Source organism: Chlamydotis macqueenii, chromosome 2 (assembly GCF_036417535.1).
Source record: "Chlamydotis macqueenii isolate bChlMac1 chromosome 2, bChlMac1.mat, whole genome shotgun sequence".
NCBI classification, from domain to species: Eukaryota; Metazoa; Chordata; class Aves; order Otidiformes; family Otididae; genus Chlamydotis; species Chlamydotis macqueenii.
Window position 1 is genome coordinate 49,699,011 of NC_141557.1, and position 14,639 is coordinate 49,713,649.

At 40.0% G+C, this 14,639-nt stretch overlaps 1 protein-coding gene across 18 annotated transcripts in view; it reads left to right on the top strand.

Annotated features, from left to right (window-relative positions):
• ARPP21 (cAMP regulated phosphoprotein 21) overlaps positions 1–14,639 on the top strand; it is a 199,352-nt gene that overhangs the window by 145,364 nt on the left and 39,349 nt on the right. For all 18 annotated transcript variants that reach the window (XM_086742913.1, XM_086742920.1, XM_086742912.1 and 15 more), the window contains 3 exons: positions 2,647–2,816; positions 4,262–4,366; positions 6,742–7,005. In XM_086742913.1, coding sequence (XP_086599039.1) covers positions 2,647–2,816; positions 4,262–4,366; positions 6,742–7,005 — 539 coding nt within the window. The remainder of the gene's footprint in view (positions 1–2,646; positions 2,817–4,261; positions 4,367–6,741; positions 7,006–14,639) is intronic.

A 14,639-nucleotide genomic window follows, 5' to 3' on the forward strand; every position in this document is an offset into this window, starting at 1 on the left:
CAGAATGGGAGGCAGGGACAGGACAAAACCCATCATTATTAATTTACTCATTTTTGTTGTTTTGGTAGTTGACAGTTCTGTCTGTAACACTGGAATTTCTTGGTCAATATAGCAGAAGGCATTTTGTGTGCTGTGTGGTGCACTCCCAAACAAAACTCAGCAGGCCTAGGCAAAAGTCCATCCATAATTCAAGTGGTAGAACTGAGAGAAACAAATGAAAGGAATCACTGCTGCTTTGAGCCCACCAGCAGCTGAGAGGTTGTGCTTGTTCCTGGCCATGGCAAGGACAGCGGTTGCAGCTCACCACACTTGCAAGCTGGAAGAGCTGTTTAAGAGGAACATCTCCTACATCTGTTTTGTCCATTTAGTAATTTGCAGCAGCTAGCTCATATTTTTCTCTGGTACCTAGGAAGTCTTTGTCTGCCATACGTCTAATGCCTTTCAATGCTGTCACTAGACTAGCGTAACTAGTCTTCCCTCCTGGTGTGCCTCATTGTCCGCAGAGGCATAATTGAGAGCTTCATGTGTGTCAGTATGTTTAATATTCAAGGAGCAAGTGTTTTTGTGTACGTACAATTTTGCGTTTCTTTCAAACCGCATGTTTTTTTTCTGTAGTTGCCTTGTAAATACATACGTAGTAAAGAAAATGAAGGGAGCAGATTCTTCTAAAGACTGAAATTATTGTCTCAGCTTCACGCTGCTACCTGTGCTGCATGTCAGGCTATACTGTAGTATCTACTGTGTTTTTAACATGCAGCAAAATACATGCTGCAGATTTGCCACTCTTTGGGCTCAGAATCTTTGCATCTTGTTAGGGTAATGTTACAAAAGAAGCTCCGTAGGGAGGGGACTTAGATTGCTGGATGCTGTGATCGGCTATCAAAGTGACGGATGCTGTCAGAATCATAGATGAAGAGAAGACAGTTTAAAGAAAAGGAAAAAGGAGCTTTGTTTCCTGTAATGAATAGATTTTCTTTCCCTATGTAACACCATTCTTTAGCTCTTTTTTCTCCTCTTGCAGAGTGGCTACTTCCAATCTTTTTCTCTCTTTTGATCATAACACCGTGTCCTTTAAAGATCTTTGCTTCCTTTCACACTACATAGTCACTGACTGTGCAAGCCTCTAATGACCTACACAGATGCTGTCAGTATCTTCCTGCTCTGATCATACCTCTCAGCTCCTTCTCAGGTGTTGGCAGTCCACACTTTCTTTTCCATATGTGCAGTTTCCTTTGTTTCTTCTCCTTCCCCAGGTAGAGAAGCTTCTTGCTTGCTCTGGGAAAGGACCATTTATGTGGCTATGCTGTTTTGCTCTCCATTTCACCCATTTCACCACTTTGTTTTACCCTGTAAAGGATTTCTCTTGACAAGTTCTGACTTAACCCCTTTGACAACTTAAGAGCATTTAATAACATCACAATTTTTGCCCTTCTGTCAGTGCCACAGTTCATAACTTACGAATGTCTTCCCTGTTACCATCTGATATCTTCTTTTTGTTTTTTATTTAAAAATTTCATCACAGAAGGTCTTTTTTTTTTTTTTTTTTTTTCCCCTGTCTTTAAAAGCATTGCTGGACCTTTTCTCTTTCAATTCTGTTGACCTTCACTGAGCCACAGGAAATGCTCTTTATGGCTTCTGTCGAGCATGTTATCCGGGAGATATCCGAGCATGTTCCGGGAGCCTGTTATCCCCCGCTCACCCAGTCTGATTTCCCCAGTCTCCTAAAGTAGTTCTGGAGCCTGAGACTCCCAAATCTAGGGAGTCTATGCCGTTGTCATTCAATGTGTTCACAGCAAGAAGCAGGAAATCAGCTAGTGGACAGAACTGTCCCATGCTTCTCTTCCACTCACTCTAATCATGACCTTTCTCACTTTAAGTGTGCGACATGCCCAGTATAATGTGGTGACTTCATCCAGACAGTCTTCGTGCTTTAGCGAGAGAAGGCAAGATTTCCATATCTGATGCTCCTCGTACATTTCTGACCATGATAAATAAGAGGGAGGAACTGAAAGGCTGAGTGAATAGAACAGGTAGAGACACTTGTGGTACACAAATCAGAAGTTTGTAATTTCACTATTGCTCTCAGTCACTGAATTCCTCCGGATCTCCCTTTTTATCTCATATATTCATAATTTAGTTACTTACTCTAAATGTTATCACTTCTTTGCTAAAATTCCTTTTTTCTCATGGAAACATCTGTAATTCCTTTGATTTAGGAATTTATGTTGGAAGTGAAAAGAGAACTGAGGTCATGGAATACATCTTCCCCTCACAGAAATACCATTTCTTTTTTGTTTGTAAGACAATTACTTGAGTAAATATTTGTTTGTTTGTTTATTTTTAAACAAACGTGCTTTTGCAAGGTTACCTCCCCCAGCAAAAATATCTGAAGCAAAGGTTTAGCAACTTAGTAGAAATTTGGACAGAATTCATCCTGTATGTAAGAGATTTTCAAAGACATCTTAATTGTTTCTTCCTTGATAACTTCCAGTGCTGCCTCCTCTAATTACATAGGGCACAGCTCTCAAAAGTACAGTACTATGTTATTAGAATGTGTTTGGTTTTTTGGTTTATGGTTGTATAATTTAATACAGAGAAGAATACATTCTTAAAAGTGTTCAGCAAAGGCAGGGTGTTTTGTTTCAGGTCAACCATTTGTGAATCCTGATGGGACACCGGCAATATACAATCCTCCCAGTGGCCAGCAGACGATGAGGAGCCAGATGGTAGGACAGTCTCAGCAGCAGCCTTCATCCCAGCAGCCTCAGCAGGTTCAACAGCCACAGCAGCAAATGGCAAGTCACCTTGTGACACAGGTAGGTGTGGTGGCCGTTGGAAAAAGAGAAGAAGCTCTTAGGGATATGAAGGATGACCTAAAGGGTAGGAGGGACAAATGCAGCTAGACAGAATATCAGGATGTTCTTACTTTGTTTTGAAACAAATGGCACCCATGATCTTTGTTTTCAACATGGATGATACAGATGGAGAGGGAAGATTCCTTTTTCAGTTCCATCTAAAGGATGGTTTCATTTTGAAAAGGACTGTTAAGCAAGTTGGTGTATGTCTACATAAATTTATATTGCAAGAATCACCTGTCAGTGAAGGCTAAAGCGTTCATTCTCAAACTAGTGCAGTCTGTAATTCTCTCTGAAGAGCTGGGAACCTTTCCCTGTTCCTTTCAACAGCAGTGGTGTTGAGTCAAAAGAAATCAAGAACAACGCAGGACTCTATAAAGTCTTCCACGCCTCGTTATACCAGGCCTGAGCTGTGGGAAGCCCACTCTCTGAGCACCCCTGCCACAGACCGTGGGTCTTCTGCCTGCACCCTGAGTTCTGGCCATGACCCTGCTCTGAGCTACAGCAGGAGAGGGGAAGAGCAGTGTAGTTTGGGCACAGTGCCACAATACGTCAGCTCTCTGGCCCCTGGGCTGGCTGTGGCGTGTGGCCAGACGTGGCTGAGCACGGGCAGCAGAGTTTGGGTCTGGTTCAAACTTAATTTGGTGGATTGTGTGCCTGCTTTCCCAGAGCAGAGCAGGGGGAGGAAACTACTCAAGCAAGAATCCTGTATCCTGCTTACCGCAGAGCAGCCAAGGTCTACTGTGGTTCTTGTGTAGCTTTATCATTTGGTCTTAGCAGTTTTAGAAGATGGAGGTAGTACCAAACCTGTGTAAGACTCAAGTTAAATGAGAGATTAAAACGAAAGGAACAGCAAAGCTATTCCGAGGTAACGGTGCCATAGAAAATTGTTGTTCTACTTAGATAAACATCTGCTCCAAGCTGCTGTTAATTTGCAATTTGTTCATTGTCGAATTTTTTTCAGCTATTGTGTTCTGCCAAAGCAGCTTTAACATCATTATTCCTTTGCCTATGACACGCTCAGAGTTAAATCAGTCATTATCAGCAAAATTCAAATATACACTTACACTGTGCTGCTCTTCCATTTTAGCTCTGTAAATTAAATGTAGAATCATAATTTGGCTTTGCCTCACATCGGCAATAAGAAGGTGTAGCTGTGGCTTTATTTAATCTAACGGCCATCAAATATATCAAAATAGGCAGAAAAATCTGTAATAAAGAATTGTTTGGTATAAGGCTAAAATGAAGACTAAAATCACAGCAGCTGACCTCTTGTGTTTGGGCTGGTGATAAGTCACCGCATTTTCAGAGCTGTGTTTGTGATCTTTTTTCTCAGTAACAGATTTTTTTGTTGTTGTTATTTAAGTAGATTGTATTTATTGTCTTTCACTGTGTTTATTTTGCAGCCTGTTCAGGCAATGCAGCCATCTTCTCAGTCAGTCCAATATCCAGCAGTATCTTATCCTCCCCAGCATCTCCTGCCAGTCTCTCCAACGCAGCAGTTTTCTGTGGTACTAAAGAATTTTTTAATTTTTTTTTTTTCTTTGCTTGAAACTGGGTGTGTGAGCCTGAGTATGCCCGAGAGCCTCTGGGGAGCACTGTGAGTGGCATCCTAAGCGAGAGCCCCATCTAAAACCCCTTTTACCTTAACACTTTTGGTACTGACAAGCATTTTGTAAGAGCATTCCCCCTGATTCAGGGTATCTAATCTGGAGTATTTTGTTAGCTCTCTACCTGGTTAGCAGAGCCTCCAGAAAAATGGTTTCTGTGCCTGTGATAGGAGCTTGTGTCTCCCCACTTTGTGTTGAGGGAGCTTAAATTGCTAACTTGGGGGGTTGAGATTTGGATTATCCACTTTCTATGTCCACAAAGACAGAGAAGAGACCCACTGCCTGGATTTATTCTCTTTTGATACCAGAGCACTTGGAAAACAGAGTAGTGGTGAACCAGCTGCAGAAGGTGTGGTACACTACATATCATGACAGAGCACCAATGAATATGTATAATAAAAATAAATAGAGTGCTCTTATGGAGTCTGAATCTGGCTTAGTGCCTGCAGGACTAAAATTATATTGTTGTAAAATGAAGATGACATTTTAAGATGCACTACAAGACATTTTTCTGTTATTTTTTTTTCTCTTGCTCTGGTAATCTTGTTTACAACTGATATTTTTCCCAAGGTAGACATGTCATGTAGTTACACTAAGAGACGGAAACAAAGCTGAACGGATCCTTGCAGCTAAAATAATGTTATTAATGCCTGGTAGATGAGTGGTACCATTTAAAGGGCAATAAAAACTATTTCATCCTGAACAGAAGTTGCGTATCTCAGCACTAATTCTCTTGAAAAGTGTCTTGCAGGCATCTCAGGTTGTTCTGGTGATAGTCGTAGGAAGGCTGATATTTTTAGCAGCTAATTTAATAGTGAAACTTCACTTGAATTAGTGTCTTCAATGTGCATTACATTATTCACACAATGTATAAATTATGGGGTTTTGAAGCTCTTGGTCTGTATCGTGCAAATCCAGAGACATTCCAGGCTCAATGAAGTTTCTCGTAGAATCTGATTGCAGTCATTTGCCATCCAGGTAACGAATATCCTAGCTCTTTAAAGAAACAACTTCAGATAGACAGCTTATGTGCCTGACTATGGATGTAGGATGATGGCAAAGTTAATTTCATTCTTTTCTTACACCACCTGAAGATCTGCCAGGAGTGTTTAAAATGTTGGCCGGTAGTATCTGCTGTCAGAGCAGGAGGGTGAGTCTCTGTGCAGTCTCTGGTAGTGCTTTCCACAAACAAACACATTTGGGGTTTTTTTTTCCCTATTTTGAATTTTCCTGCCAATAAATACATTTGAAGAATGAACACCACAGGGATGCAAACAAAATTGAAGAGACTCCTTTTAAAAAATAGCATGGATGCTCAAAGTGAAAAGCATTTTTATAGTGCTTATTCCTTATCCATGAGGATGTGTAACGAAGGAACTGTAATCTGCATTTTAGCACAGGATGGAGTTTTGTGCAGGATTTATTGCTGTATAGAGTGAATTTTAACTTTGAGTATGCAAAAGTTTTATGATATGGGCAAAAATGAAGATGCGTAGAACCACATTTGTAAATCTTCGACCTTCACAGAATAAACTTGAGAGCGTTGATTAGTATGGATCTTTTTGCAAGACTGAACAGATACTGTCTAGAATCCTTGTATCATTGCTAGCATGTGGTGGGACTAAGGTCCATTGACTTTATTTGGTACGTTCATCCTACCATAAATTATTTTTTTTCCCCCTCCAGTCAAATAAAGTACTTGTTTTTTTCCAACACTAAATAAAAAGCCTTGAAATAGCAAGCTTAGCTTTTTTGACCTTCTGTGTGATTACAACCTTGGATTTTCAAAAAAATCAAAAAAGGAAAAGGTCTGCACCTGAATCTTACTGAATTCCTCCTGGGATCCTTTTGAAACACAGATGAAATTACCAGCCTGTGTTTGGCTGAGGAATTCTGTGTTTGGGGGAACAGGTATTCATAACATTATTTTCATGCCCTTTATATTTAAAATGTCTTCTTTTGAACTGTAAAGTTCACTTGTCATTTTGGAATAAAAGTGGTGGTGGGGTTAGGGTAAAAGGCAAAATAATTGGCTTTTGTGCCAAGTGATGGCATTCACCTTGCAGTCTGGAAGTCTTTGTCAAAGCATTTATAGTGATTTTTCATTGTAATTGCCTCAATTTTTAGTAGATATCCATGCAAAGTTTGGCATGTATTTGAGCTGAGTGATTCCTTTCCCCCTCATGCTCTGTTTGAACCTATTTTGTTTTGTGAAGTTGCGTGTCTACTGCAGACATCGTGTCTACATCATTTTCTACTGTCTTTTTGCCCTGTAGCGAGATGACATGACAACGCAGTTTAACCAGATGAGCTTAAGTCGTCAATCATCAGGAGACAACCCCGAATCACCTTCTGGTCCTGTCTACCCATCACCTATCTTGCAGCAGCCTGCCCAGCAGACGGGTTACATTATGGCTTCCCCAAGTCAGCAGCTTCCCCCAGGAAGCTTTACAGGTTCAGGTCCACCAGTATCCCAGCAAGTGCTGCAGCCGCCACCGCCACCCCAGGGCTTTGTGCAACAACCACCGCCACCTGCTCAGGTAGGCAAAATCAGTTTGATACGGTGCTGATTATCACCTTGGAAAGAGAATATTAAAAAAATAGCCAGATTCTAGATTATTTAGTTTTCTTCCCCCTGGTAAAATATTAGTAGATTTTTAGGCAGCAGGAAACTTGCAAAGCCTCTATCGTTTCATGAGTTTCAGCAATTCCTTCCCTATCCTCAAACAATTTTCTGAACATATGTTCATGCTCCAGGACACATCTGCACATGAATATGAAGGAGGAGGGTGAGTAAATATCCGTAGTCCTTTTTCCCTCTCTATATACCAAAAGAGCAACATGCACATCAGCCCAGGTAGTTGTTAATCATATTTAATTGACTTGAACATGTGAGATGTCACAGATCAGTAATTTTAACTGTCTTCCTGAAGACTGATTATGTTTTACTGTTCAATACCAAACATCTCTACTTGTCTCCTGGGTACCTTTACAGAATATTGAGAGTGATTACTGTCAAGAAGTAAAATGCACAGATGACTTTCTGGCCCATTTTCAAGGCATACACTTTAAAAAGCTAAATTTCTTTATCCAATTATAGATAACTTCATTTAAACTCTACTTTAAAATGATATTAATAGTATTTCTCTTGTTTTCATTTTATCCTTTGGAAGAAAATATATTAAAAATAAAGTAAAAAAAAGTCACCATTTCTTTTAATGTTAAAGTGGTGTAAACCCTACTGGGTTTTTTAACTGCCACTTCTTACTGAAAATCTCCAGTTGTGTTGGTTAATAGGATTCTGTATTGCCACAGTAATGAAGAATTAGACTGTTGTAATGTTTTAAGTGGGCTAGAGATTGAATTAATTAGATCACTGTTTTGGTTTAGCCCTGGTCGCCACACAGTTGCTCAATTAACAATATAATTAACAATAAAAGAAATCTGAAGACTACTGGGTGCTCGCATCCCTTAGAGGACTATCACATCCGTAGTTTCTGTAGTTAGAAACCTTGCAGCCATTTTATCTGAGAGAAGAATTGCAAAAAATAATTTTTAAGGAGCTGACGTTCAATATAATGTGATTTTTTTCTTAATTTGAAAATACTACTAGAAAAAGATTTCACTATTTGACAAATGTAGCATTTTTTTAAAAATTACCTGAAGAGCAGAATCTCCTGATGGGTCCATCTCCCCATCTAGACTGTGTCTTCTAAGTGAGTAAGTAGAGGCTTTCCAGGCGTCTCTCCTCATATACAACCCCTCAGTGCCCTCAGTGTTTTCAAGCGTCGTTTAGTCAAACCTCACGACACTTCTAGTGAACCAGATAAATGCGAGCCCCTCCATTTTACAAGCTGTCACCGCAGCAGGCGAAGCGATGCATTTCCTAGTTTCCCAGCCTTGCTGGCCGGGGTTTCCTGGAGGAGCTAAGGGGGCTGCAGCATCATGCTGCCTGCTGCGGTGGGGGACCCCAAGCCACCTCCACTCCCCCCTCAAGTGAGACCAGGTTTGCAGCCCACCCTGGGGCCTCTGCTAGACCCTACCTTGGTTGACTTTGCAGAAGCTGCTTCTGCAGGTTCACCTGCAGCTCCGGCCTGCGTGCGGCTGAGCTATCGTCACCTGGGGTGAACGCGTTGGATTTCACCCTTGCGCAATGCTGCAGCGTGCACGGTTTTCACTCAGTCTGACGTAGTGTTACTTTGTGGAGCTATTTTCCCTCATTAATGCTTGCTCTGGTGCTACTGGAGAGACAGATGAACTTCCTCATAGAGCAAGTGATGAGGCGGTGCCTTTTCATATATAGGCTGCTATAGGACCAGTACTGTACTGGTGTGTCTAATGGCCACTGTTCCTCTGTCCGTACCCAAATCCGATACGTATGGGCACTTTCATCCTGTGTTGTAACAAAGTGGAAAGTTACCAAGGGAAAAAAATATCTTTTGGGTTTGCAGCAACTTCAGTTATTTTATTGGGGAATAGTTTGTCCTCGAGGGGTGTAGAAAAGTGAGAAATTCAGTGCTGTGAGCTTCCTCTGCCTCCTGTGCCCCACACGCATCATTCATTTCCAGCTTTTTGCTGTTCCAAAAAAATCCTTGTCAGATACCTGTGTGGAAGAGGGTGTAAGGGTGCTGCAGTCAGTCCCTCCTGCCCAAGTCCCTGTATTGTGAAAGCACAATGGCCTTTGGTAGGGAGAGTGATGGTCTGATGGTAGGGAGAGTGGGGTGGCAGCTCTCTGCATCCACATGCTCAGCCGGGAACTTCTGATCAACATTTCAAGTTTTAATTCGTTCTCTTCAGCCCGAGAATGTGGCACGGTGGTTTGGATACTACTTCTAGCATATGTACAGCAAATAGGGGATCCCTGTTATAAAAAGATGAGTGAAACCTTGGGAAATAGTAGTTCCTCTGCCCTAACAGCTCAGTTTTCTGTGTGGGGTAGCAAGACCCTGGCTCCTTGTCCTCCCTGTGGCAAAACTTCACTGTGGCAGTGGCTATTGGCAGTCTGAGTCACCTGTTACTCTTCTGGGCTTAGATGCAATAGTAAGGCTGCTCTCAGATGCCAAAGCAGGTGGTCTGAGACAGGCTTGGGGAAAAAAGAAAATTAAAAAAGAGCAATAAATATGCTAATGCATGCAAAACCTTATGTGATGTGTTAATCAATGTAATGCTATCCATGTAAAAGCACTTTCATATCTTAGATGTTGCTATTGAATTTATACCAGTAAAAAAGAAGCTTGACTCTAGTGGCTAATTAGTTCCTGTAAATGCGTTTCTGATAAGGTTCTAGTAGGTTGTCTGTGGTGCCCTGTATGCTGTCGAAAAATAGCAGTGAAAACTTGGATGGAGGTCCTGTAACATCATTTCCTTTGGGAGCTGAAAGGAAGAGAAAGAAATGCTCTCCAAGCCTACAAACCAAGTGGTACTTCATTTAAGTAATTAGCTTTTGTATTAAAGTCCAATTAAGTGTGGCTCTACAGCTACCCGCCAAGACTCTCTCCTAGTCTATCAAAGCAGAAGTAGACTGAGTTTGAAATGACATGCTGAAGAAGTGGCGAGGACCCCTTGCGTTTCTTTTGCTGCTTCTTTCATCACAGCTATTTCCCAGCTTGACAACAGAGTAATGATTTAATAACTTGAAAATAATGATCTGTCTTTGTTCAACCAATTGGAAAACAAACAAACAAAACAACAACAAAAAAAACCAAAAACAAACAAAAAGAAACAAAAACCCCACCCAACCGTTAGTCTGGGTTTCCTGAGAGCAACTTTTAGCAGCAAATACCTATTTGCTTTCTGTATCACAAATAGCAAACATGCATCCTTACTTTCTTTCCATTTTCAATTTTCTTCTCTTTCCGATGGTTCTTCTATAGCGCTTACAGGCCCAGGCACTTTGACAAGGGTCCACATTCAGTTTTTGCAGCGCTCTCTCAGTGGTGCTTGTCATTGCTCTGCCTTTGCAAATGAAGAAATGGGAAACCTGCGAGTACTATGCCAGTGGGAAGGGATGTATTCCCTTAAAAGTTATTTTCACCTCTGACTCATTCTTTCTAAAAGGTATACTGGCAAATTGATGTCCAGAAATAAGGTGGAATTAATTCTTGGAGAGGCGTGGAGACTTAATACAGATGTTGAGAGATTTTCATCTGAATTAATTTTGTGTCATCATTAATTTTAGCTGTCTCTTTGCAGAAGCCCCCTCACAGAGAATCCATAGCTACCCTAAGACAAAAATCTTTATTCATAGCATGTCTCCTCTAGGAAACTTGTTATGAAGAAGTTTCAGGGTCACTGCAAATGAGTTTTCTTGATAATCTCAGAAAATTGTATTGGAGGACATCCTACAGTTGTACACAAGCCAATATTTTTTGTTACTGTTATTGTAATTATTGTGGAGTGGAGGGAAGAGAAAAATCCTTGAAGAATGATTGATCTTGGTCAGTTAGATATTGGGAATAAGTGGGCCCTCCATGTGTCCATACATCACTGTGGTTTCTGCTGTCTTCACTCCTGTTTATGCAACTGTAGCTGCCATTAGGACTAGTGTCAGCATCACTAATCATCTGGATGAAGATGTTAATCCAAACCTAACTGGATGTCAGCAATGTTAAGAGAAGGCAGAATACCCGTCTGATGGCAGCTTCAAGCTGTAAGACTGTAGGGAGATAGTTTAGGAAAGTAAAATCAGCCTGAAAGTTGTGTGGAATCTTATTCCTACCATGAGGAAATAAACAACATACCTTGTATTTAGGTCATGCTGCTAGAGAGTAGTCCAAGGGAGAGAGTCAGCCTGGTAAAGGCTGGTAAAAGCAGAAAACCAGTGCTATATTGTGTATCTGCCCATCATCTGAAGAGAAAGTGCATTAGAAGAAGGAAAAAAGTAATGCCTGTTTGTGCCATTTCACGAGTGTCTCTGAAGTGACGTGCCCAGTCCTGTTACAGTTTAAGTTAAATAAAGAAAATGCTGTATATGAGAGGAAAAAATAGAATGCATTGGAATGGTCAACTTACAAACAAGGAAAGTATTCACCTTCAGAATAAGAATATCTGAGGCGGTAAGGATTATTTGGCAACTATTTCTATGGTAATTATTAAAGAGGGGGGATTTTTTCACAGTGCCTAAGATTATGATCAAGAAACCCTGCTTTTAAACTAAAGAAGGCAGCATTTATTTAGATTATGGTCTTAGAAGGGTTGTTGACATGCTTGCTATTGCAGTGGAAACTTCCTGGTTCTGTAAATGGAATATGTTATACAAGCAAAAGGTCCAGGGTTAGATGGGAAAGCAATTCAACTATAATTTGCCATGTCAGTAGGCTGCTACAGAAATATAATGTTTTTTGTTGAAGAGCACATAGGCAAAGTGTTAGTAACACTGATGTAATGAGAAACTAAAAAATTCAGGCGAGTCAGAGTAGATGATGTAAGTGATACTTGTTATCTCTGATCCTTCTAATTCCACTGTTTACTAAAGTAATATCAGAAAGGACAAATAACATGTTTCAACTATGATGCAGAGATGTACTCAAGAGAATGAAAAGGGATCCTTCCAAACCCCTCAACCACATAAGACTTATTTTATCCATGTCTAAATTTTGTAGCAAGCCCTTCTTTTAATCTCTGATTTCTTAAAAGAAAAAAAAAATCAAAACTCAAACCTCTTCTTTGCGAGTCATATGTGCATGATTACTGCCAAATTCATCCATTAATCTTTTTAAGTTTTTTTTTGTTTGATTTTTTTTTTTTTACCCAGTACTCCTACTACTAACAATATTCAGGCTGATAGATAACACTCTGATAAGCTTCTAAATGGGGTATATAACAAATGTATTCCAATTAACTGAGAGAATGGGAGAAAGGAAGAAAACCCTTTAACTAACTCTGAGGTGTTATCTATGTGGTAAAAACAAATGTTTCCAAATTACTCTGAATGCTTCAGTGTACATATATGTTTTTGTGCTAAGCATGTTCAGCTATAAACCTCACTTCAAAACCTGTATTCTTTAGGCTTTGTTTTAAACTTAGTACCTACAGAATCTCTCCACAAGAGATAATTCACATTGTTCTCATATGCTCATGTATTTTCAAATATCTAGGGGCTTGTCGGCACAAGAAAAATGAGGAAGTTGAGGGTAAATCAAATAAATCCTTTAAGTTAGGTTAAGCTGCTGCCAGGAGAACTGAGAGTATTTCCACAGGGGTTTAGTATTCTTTAATTCGTGAATAAAGTAATAGAAAATACAGAATATTTGAAAGGATGTCTGCTCTGTTCCCCTGCTCCAAGGCAGGATCAACTATTTCCATTGAGTTTACTTAGACTGAGTCTTCTCACTTCTTTGAAAGTCTCCTATTGTAGAGTCTTGCTGAGAGCAATCAGGTTTCCACAAGATGAGCTTATCACATGAAACTTGACTCATCCACGATTTGCACTGCTATGATGTTTAAAGAATGATTTTGCACCTTAAATGTCTGGGTCAATTTTCTCATATCTTGTGGCTTTTCTTTGCAGAGAAACAAATTCATTATGGTTTTGTCCATTTCAGAAAAATATTTTGCTTTTGTTGCTTTAGTCTCTAACAAAACAAATTACTCAAAGGCAGGCTGTAGCCAGTTGGTCTCATTTGATATTGTCTGGAGAGAGGATAGCTTACAACATCTTCCAGTCGAAATGTTCTTGTTTTTCTGATATTTGTTTGAATCTGGCTGATATTATTGGGGGGTGGGGGGAAGATTTCCATTGACTGAAGAAAAAATGAATGAGTATTCAGCCTCTTGATTGACAGGTGATTTTGACTGTCAGTTGGTTTGGGGGTTTCACTTCAACTACAACACTAAGTCCGGTTTTGTTGATCCTGATACTTTTCCCACCACAGTTACCCATTTAGTAGTCTTCTATTTGCCCAATTAGCTATCCATACCCTGTTCTTGCCTAGCCTTTGTATCTCTACCTGTTCTTTCTCATCTGACATAGTCTCTAGGAAAATTCCTGATCTCTCTTATGATGTCCTAGCAGTATACAAAAGGATGCAGTTACCTTTGCTCTGCTAATACTTTATGAGTGATCAAGGTGAATGAGCTGTTCCTGGAACATTTCCTCCATGCCAATAGAAGTGACAAAAATAGTTCTTATTTTTGTATGAAAAAAAGCCAAAATCATTTGGTTTGACTCTGTGCATATAGCTTAGTAGGATAAATACTACACACAAAGGGAAAAAAAAAAGTTGTATGATTTATTAAAAAAAATGCTGACAGATGTGGCGGAAGTCATGAGAGAGGCGGTGTTCTCCCAAGCCCATATCCCTCTGCAGTTTGTTGATACCATATGTTGCTGAGTTCTGTCAGGTACCTAGAGCATCCACTGCAGCTGAAAAAGAAAAAAATTGAGTTCTTTGAACTTGCCAAGGGTCAGTTGAAAATGTTTCGTTCAAATATCTCAGTAACAGTGGTATAGCATGTATAGGAAAAATCTTTAGCTCCAGTCAACTTCAAACTTCCATGTTCAACTACATGATAAGGTCATGTAGTACATGTTGATCTGTAATGACAAAAATAATAGAAAAAAGAAACCCACCTAGCTGAACTTCCTGACTCAATCCCTACCCTCAGCTCCTGCAAGAAAACAACTGTGAGTATTTTTGGAACTGTAATTGTATTCACACCAAGTCCGAGAGAGGCTTTACAGGGAAGACTTCATGTAAGGAAGGATGTAGCTGTTAAACAAAAGCGTGAATTTAATAATTGTTTCTTGCAAGTGTTATGGGCACACACACTCCGTCTTCCCCTCTATCTCGCTTCTATATATTTTTACTCCAGGACATTCTTTGCTTCAAATTTATTATTTTCTCCAGAGTTCACTTAGTGGTTCAACATGCTGTCTATGCGTATTATGTTGATATGGAAGATGTTGTTTGCATCCATTTTTCTGCAGCATTTGATATTTTACTGTGATTTTGTTTGGTACATGCACATAGCATTTCATGCATCCTGTATGGTTTTGTCTCTTTCAATTAAAATTCTTTCTCTTCTGTTTCTTGAAGTATCTGAGAAGAAATTTTGGCACTCATAGCCCTTTCTCTAGCAAAGCTGAAAACAAACAGCAGTTCTCAAAGAGGCACAATGCAACTCCTCTTGATTACTGTTACCACTAATATGTTTGACTTGAACTCTTGCTCCC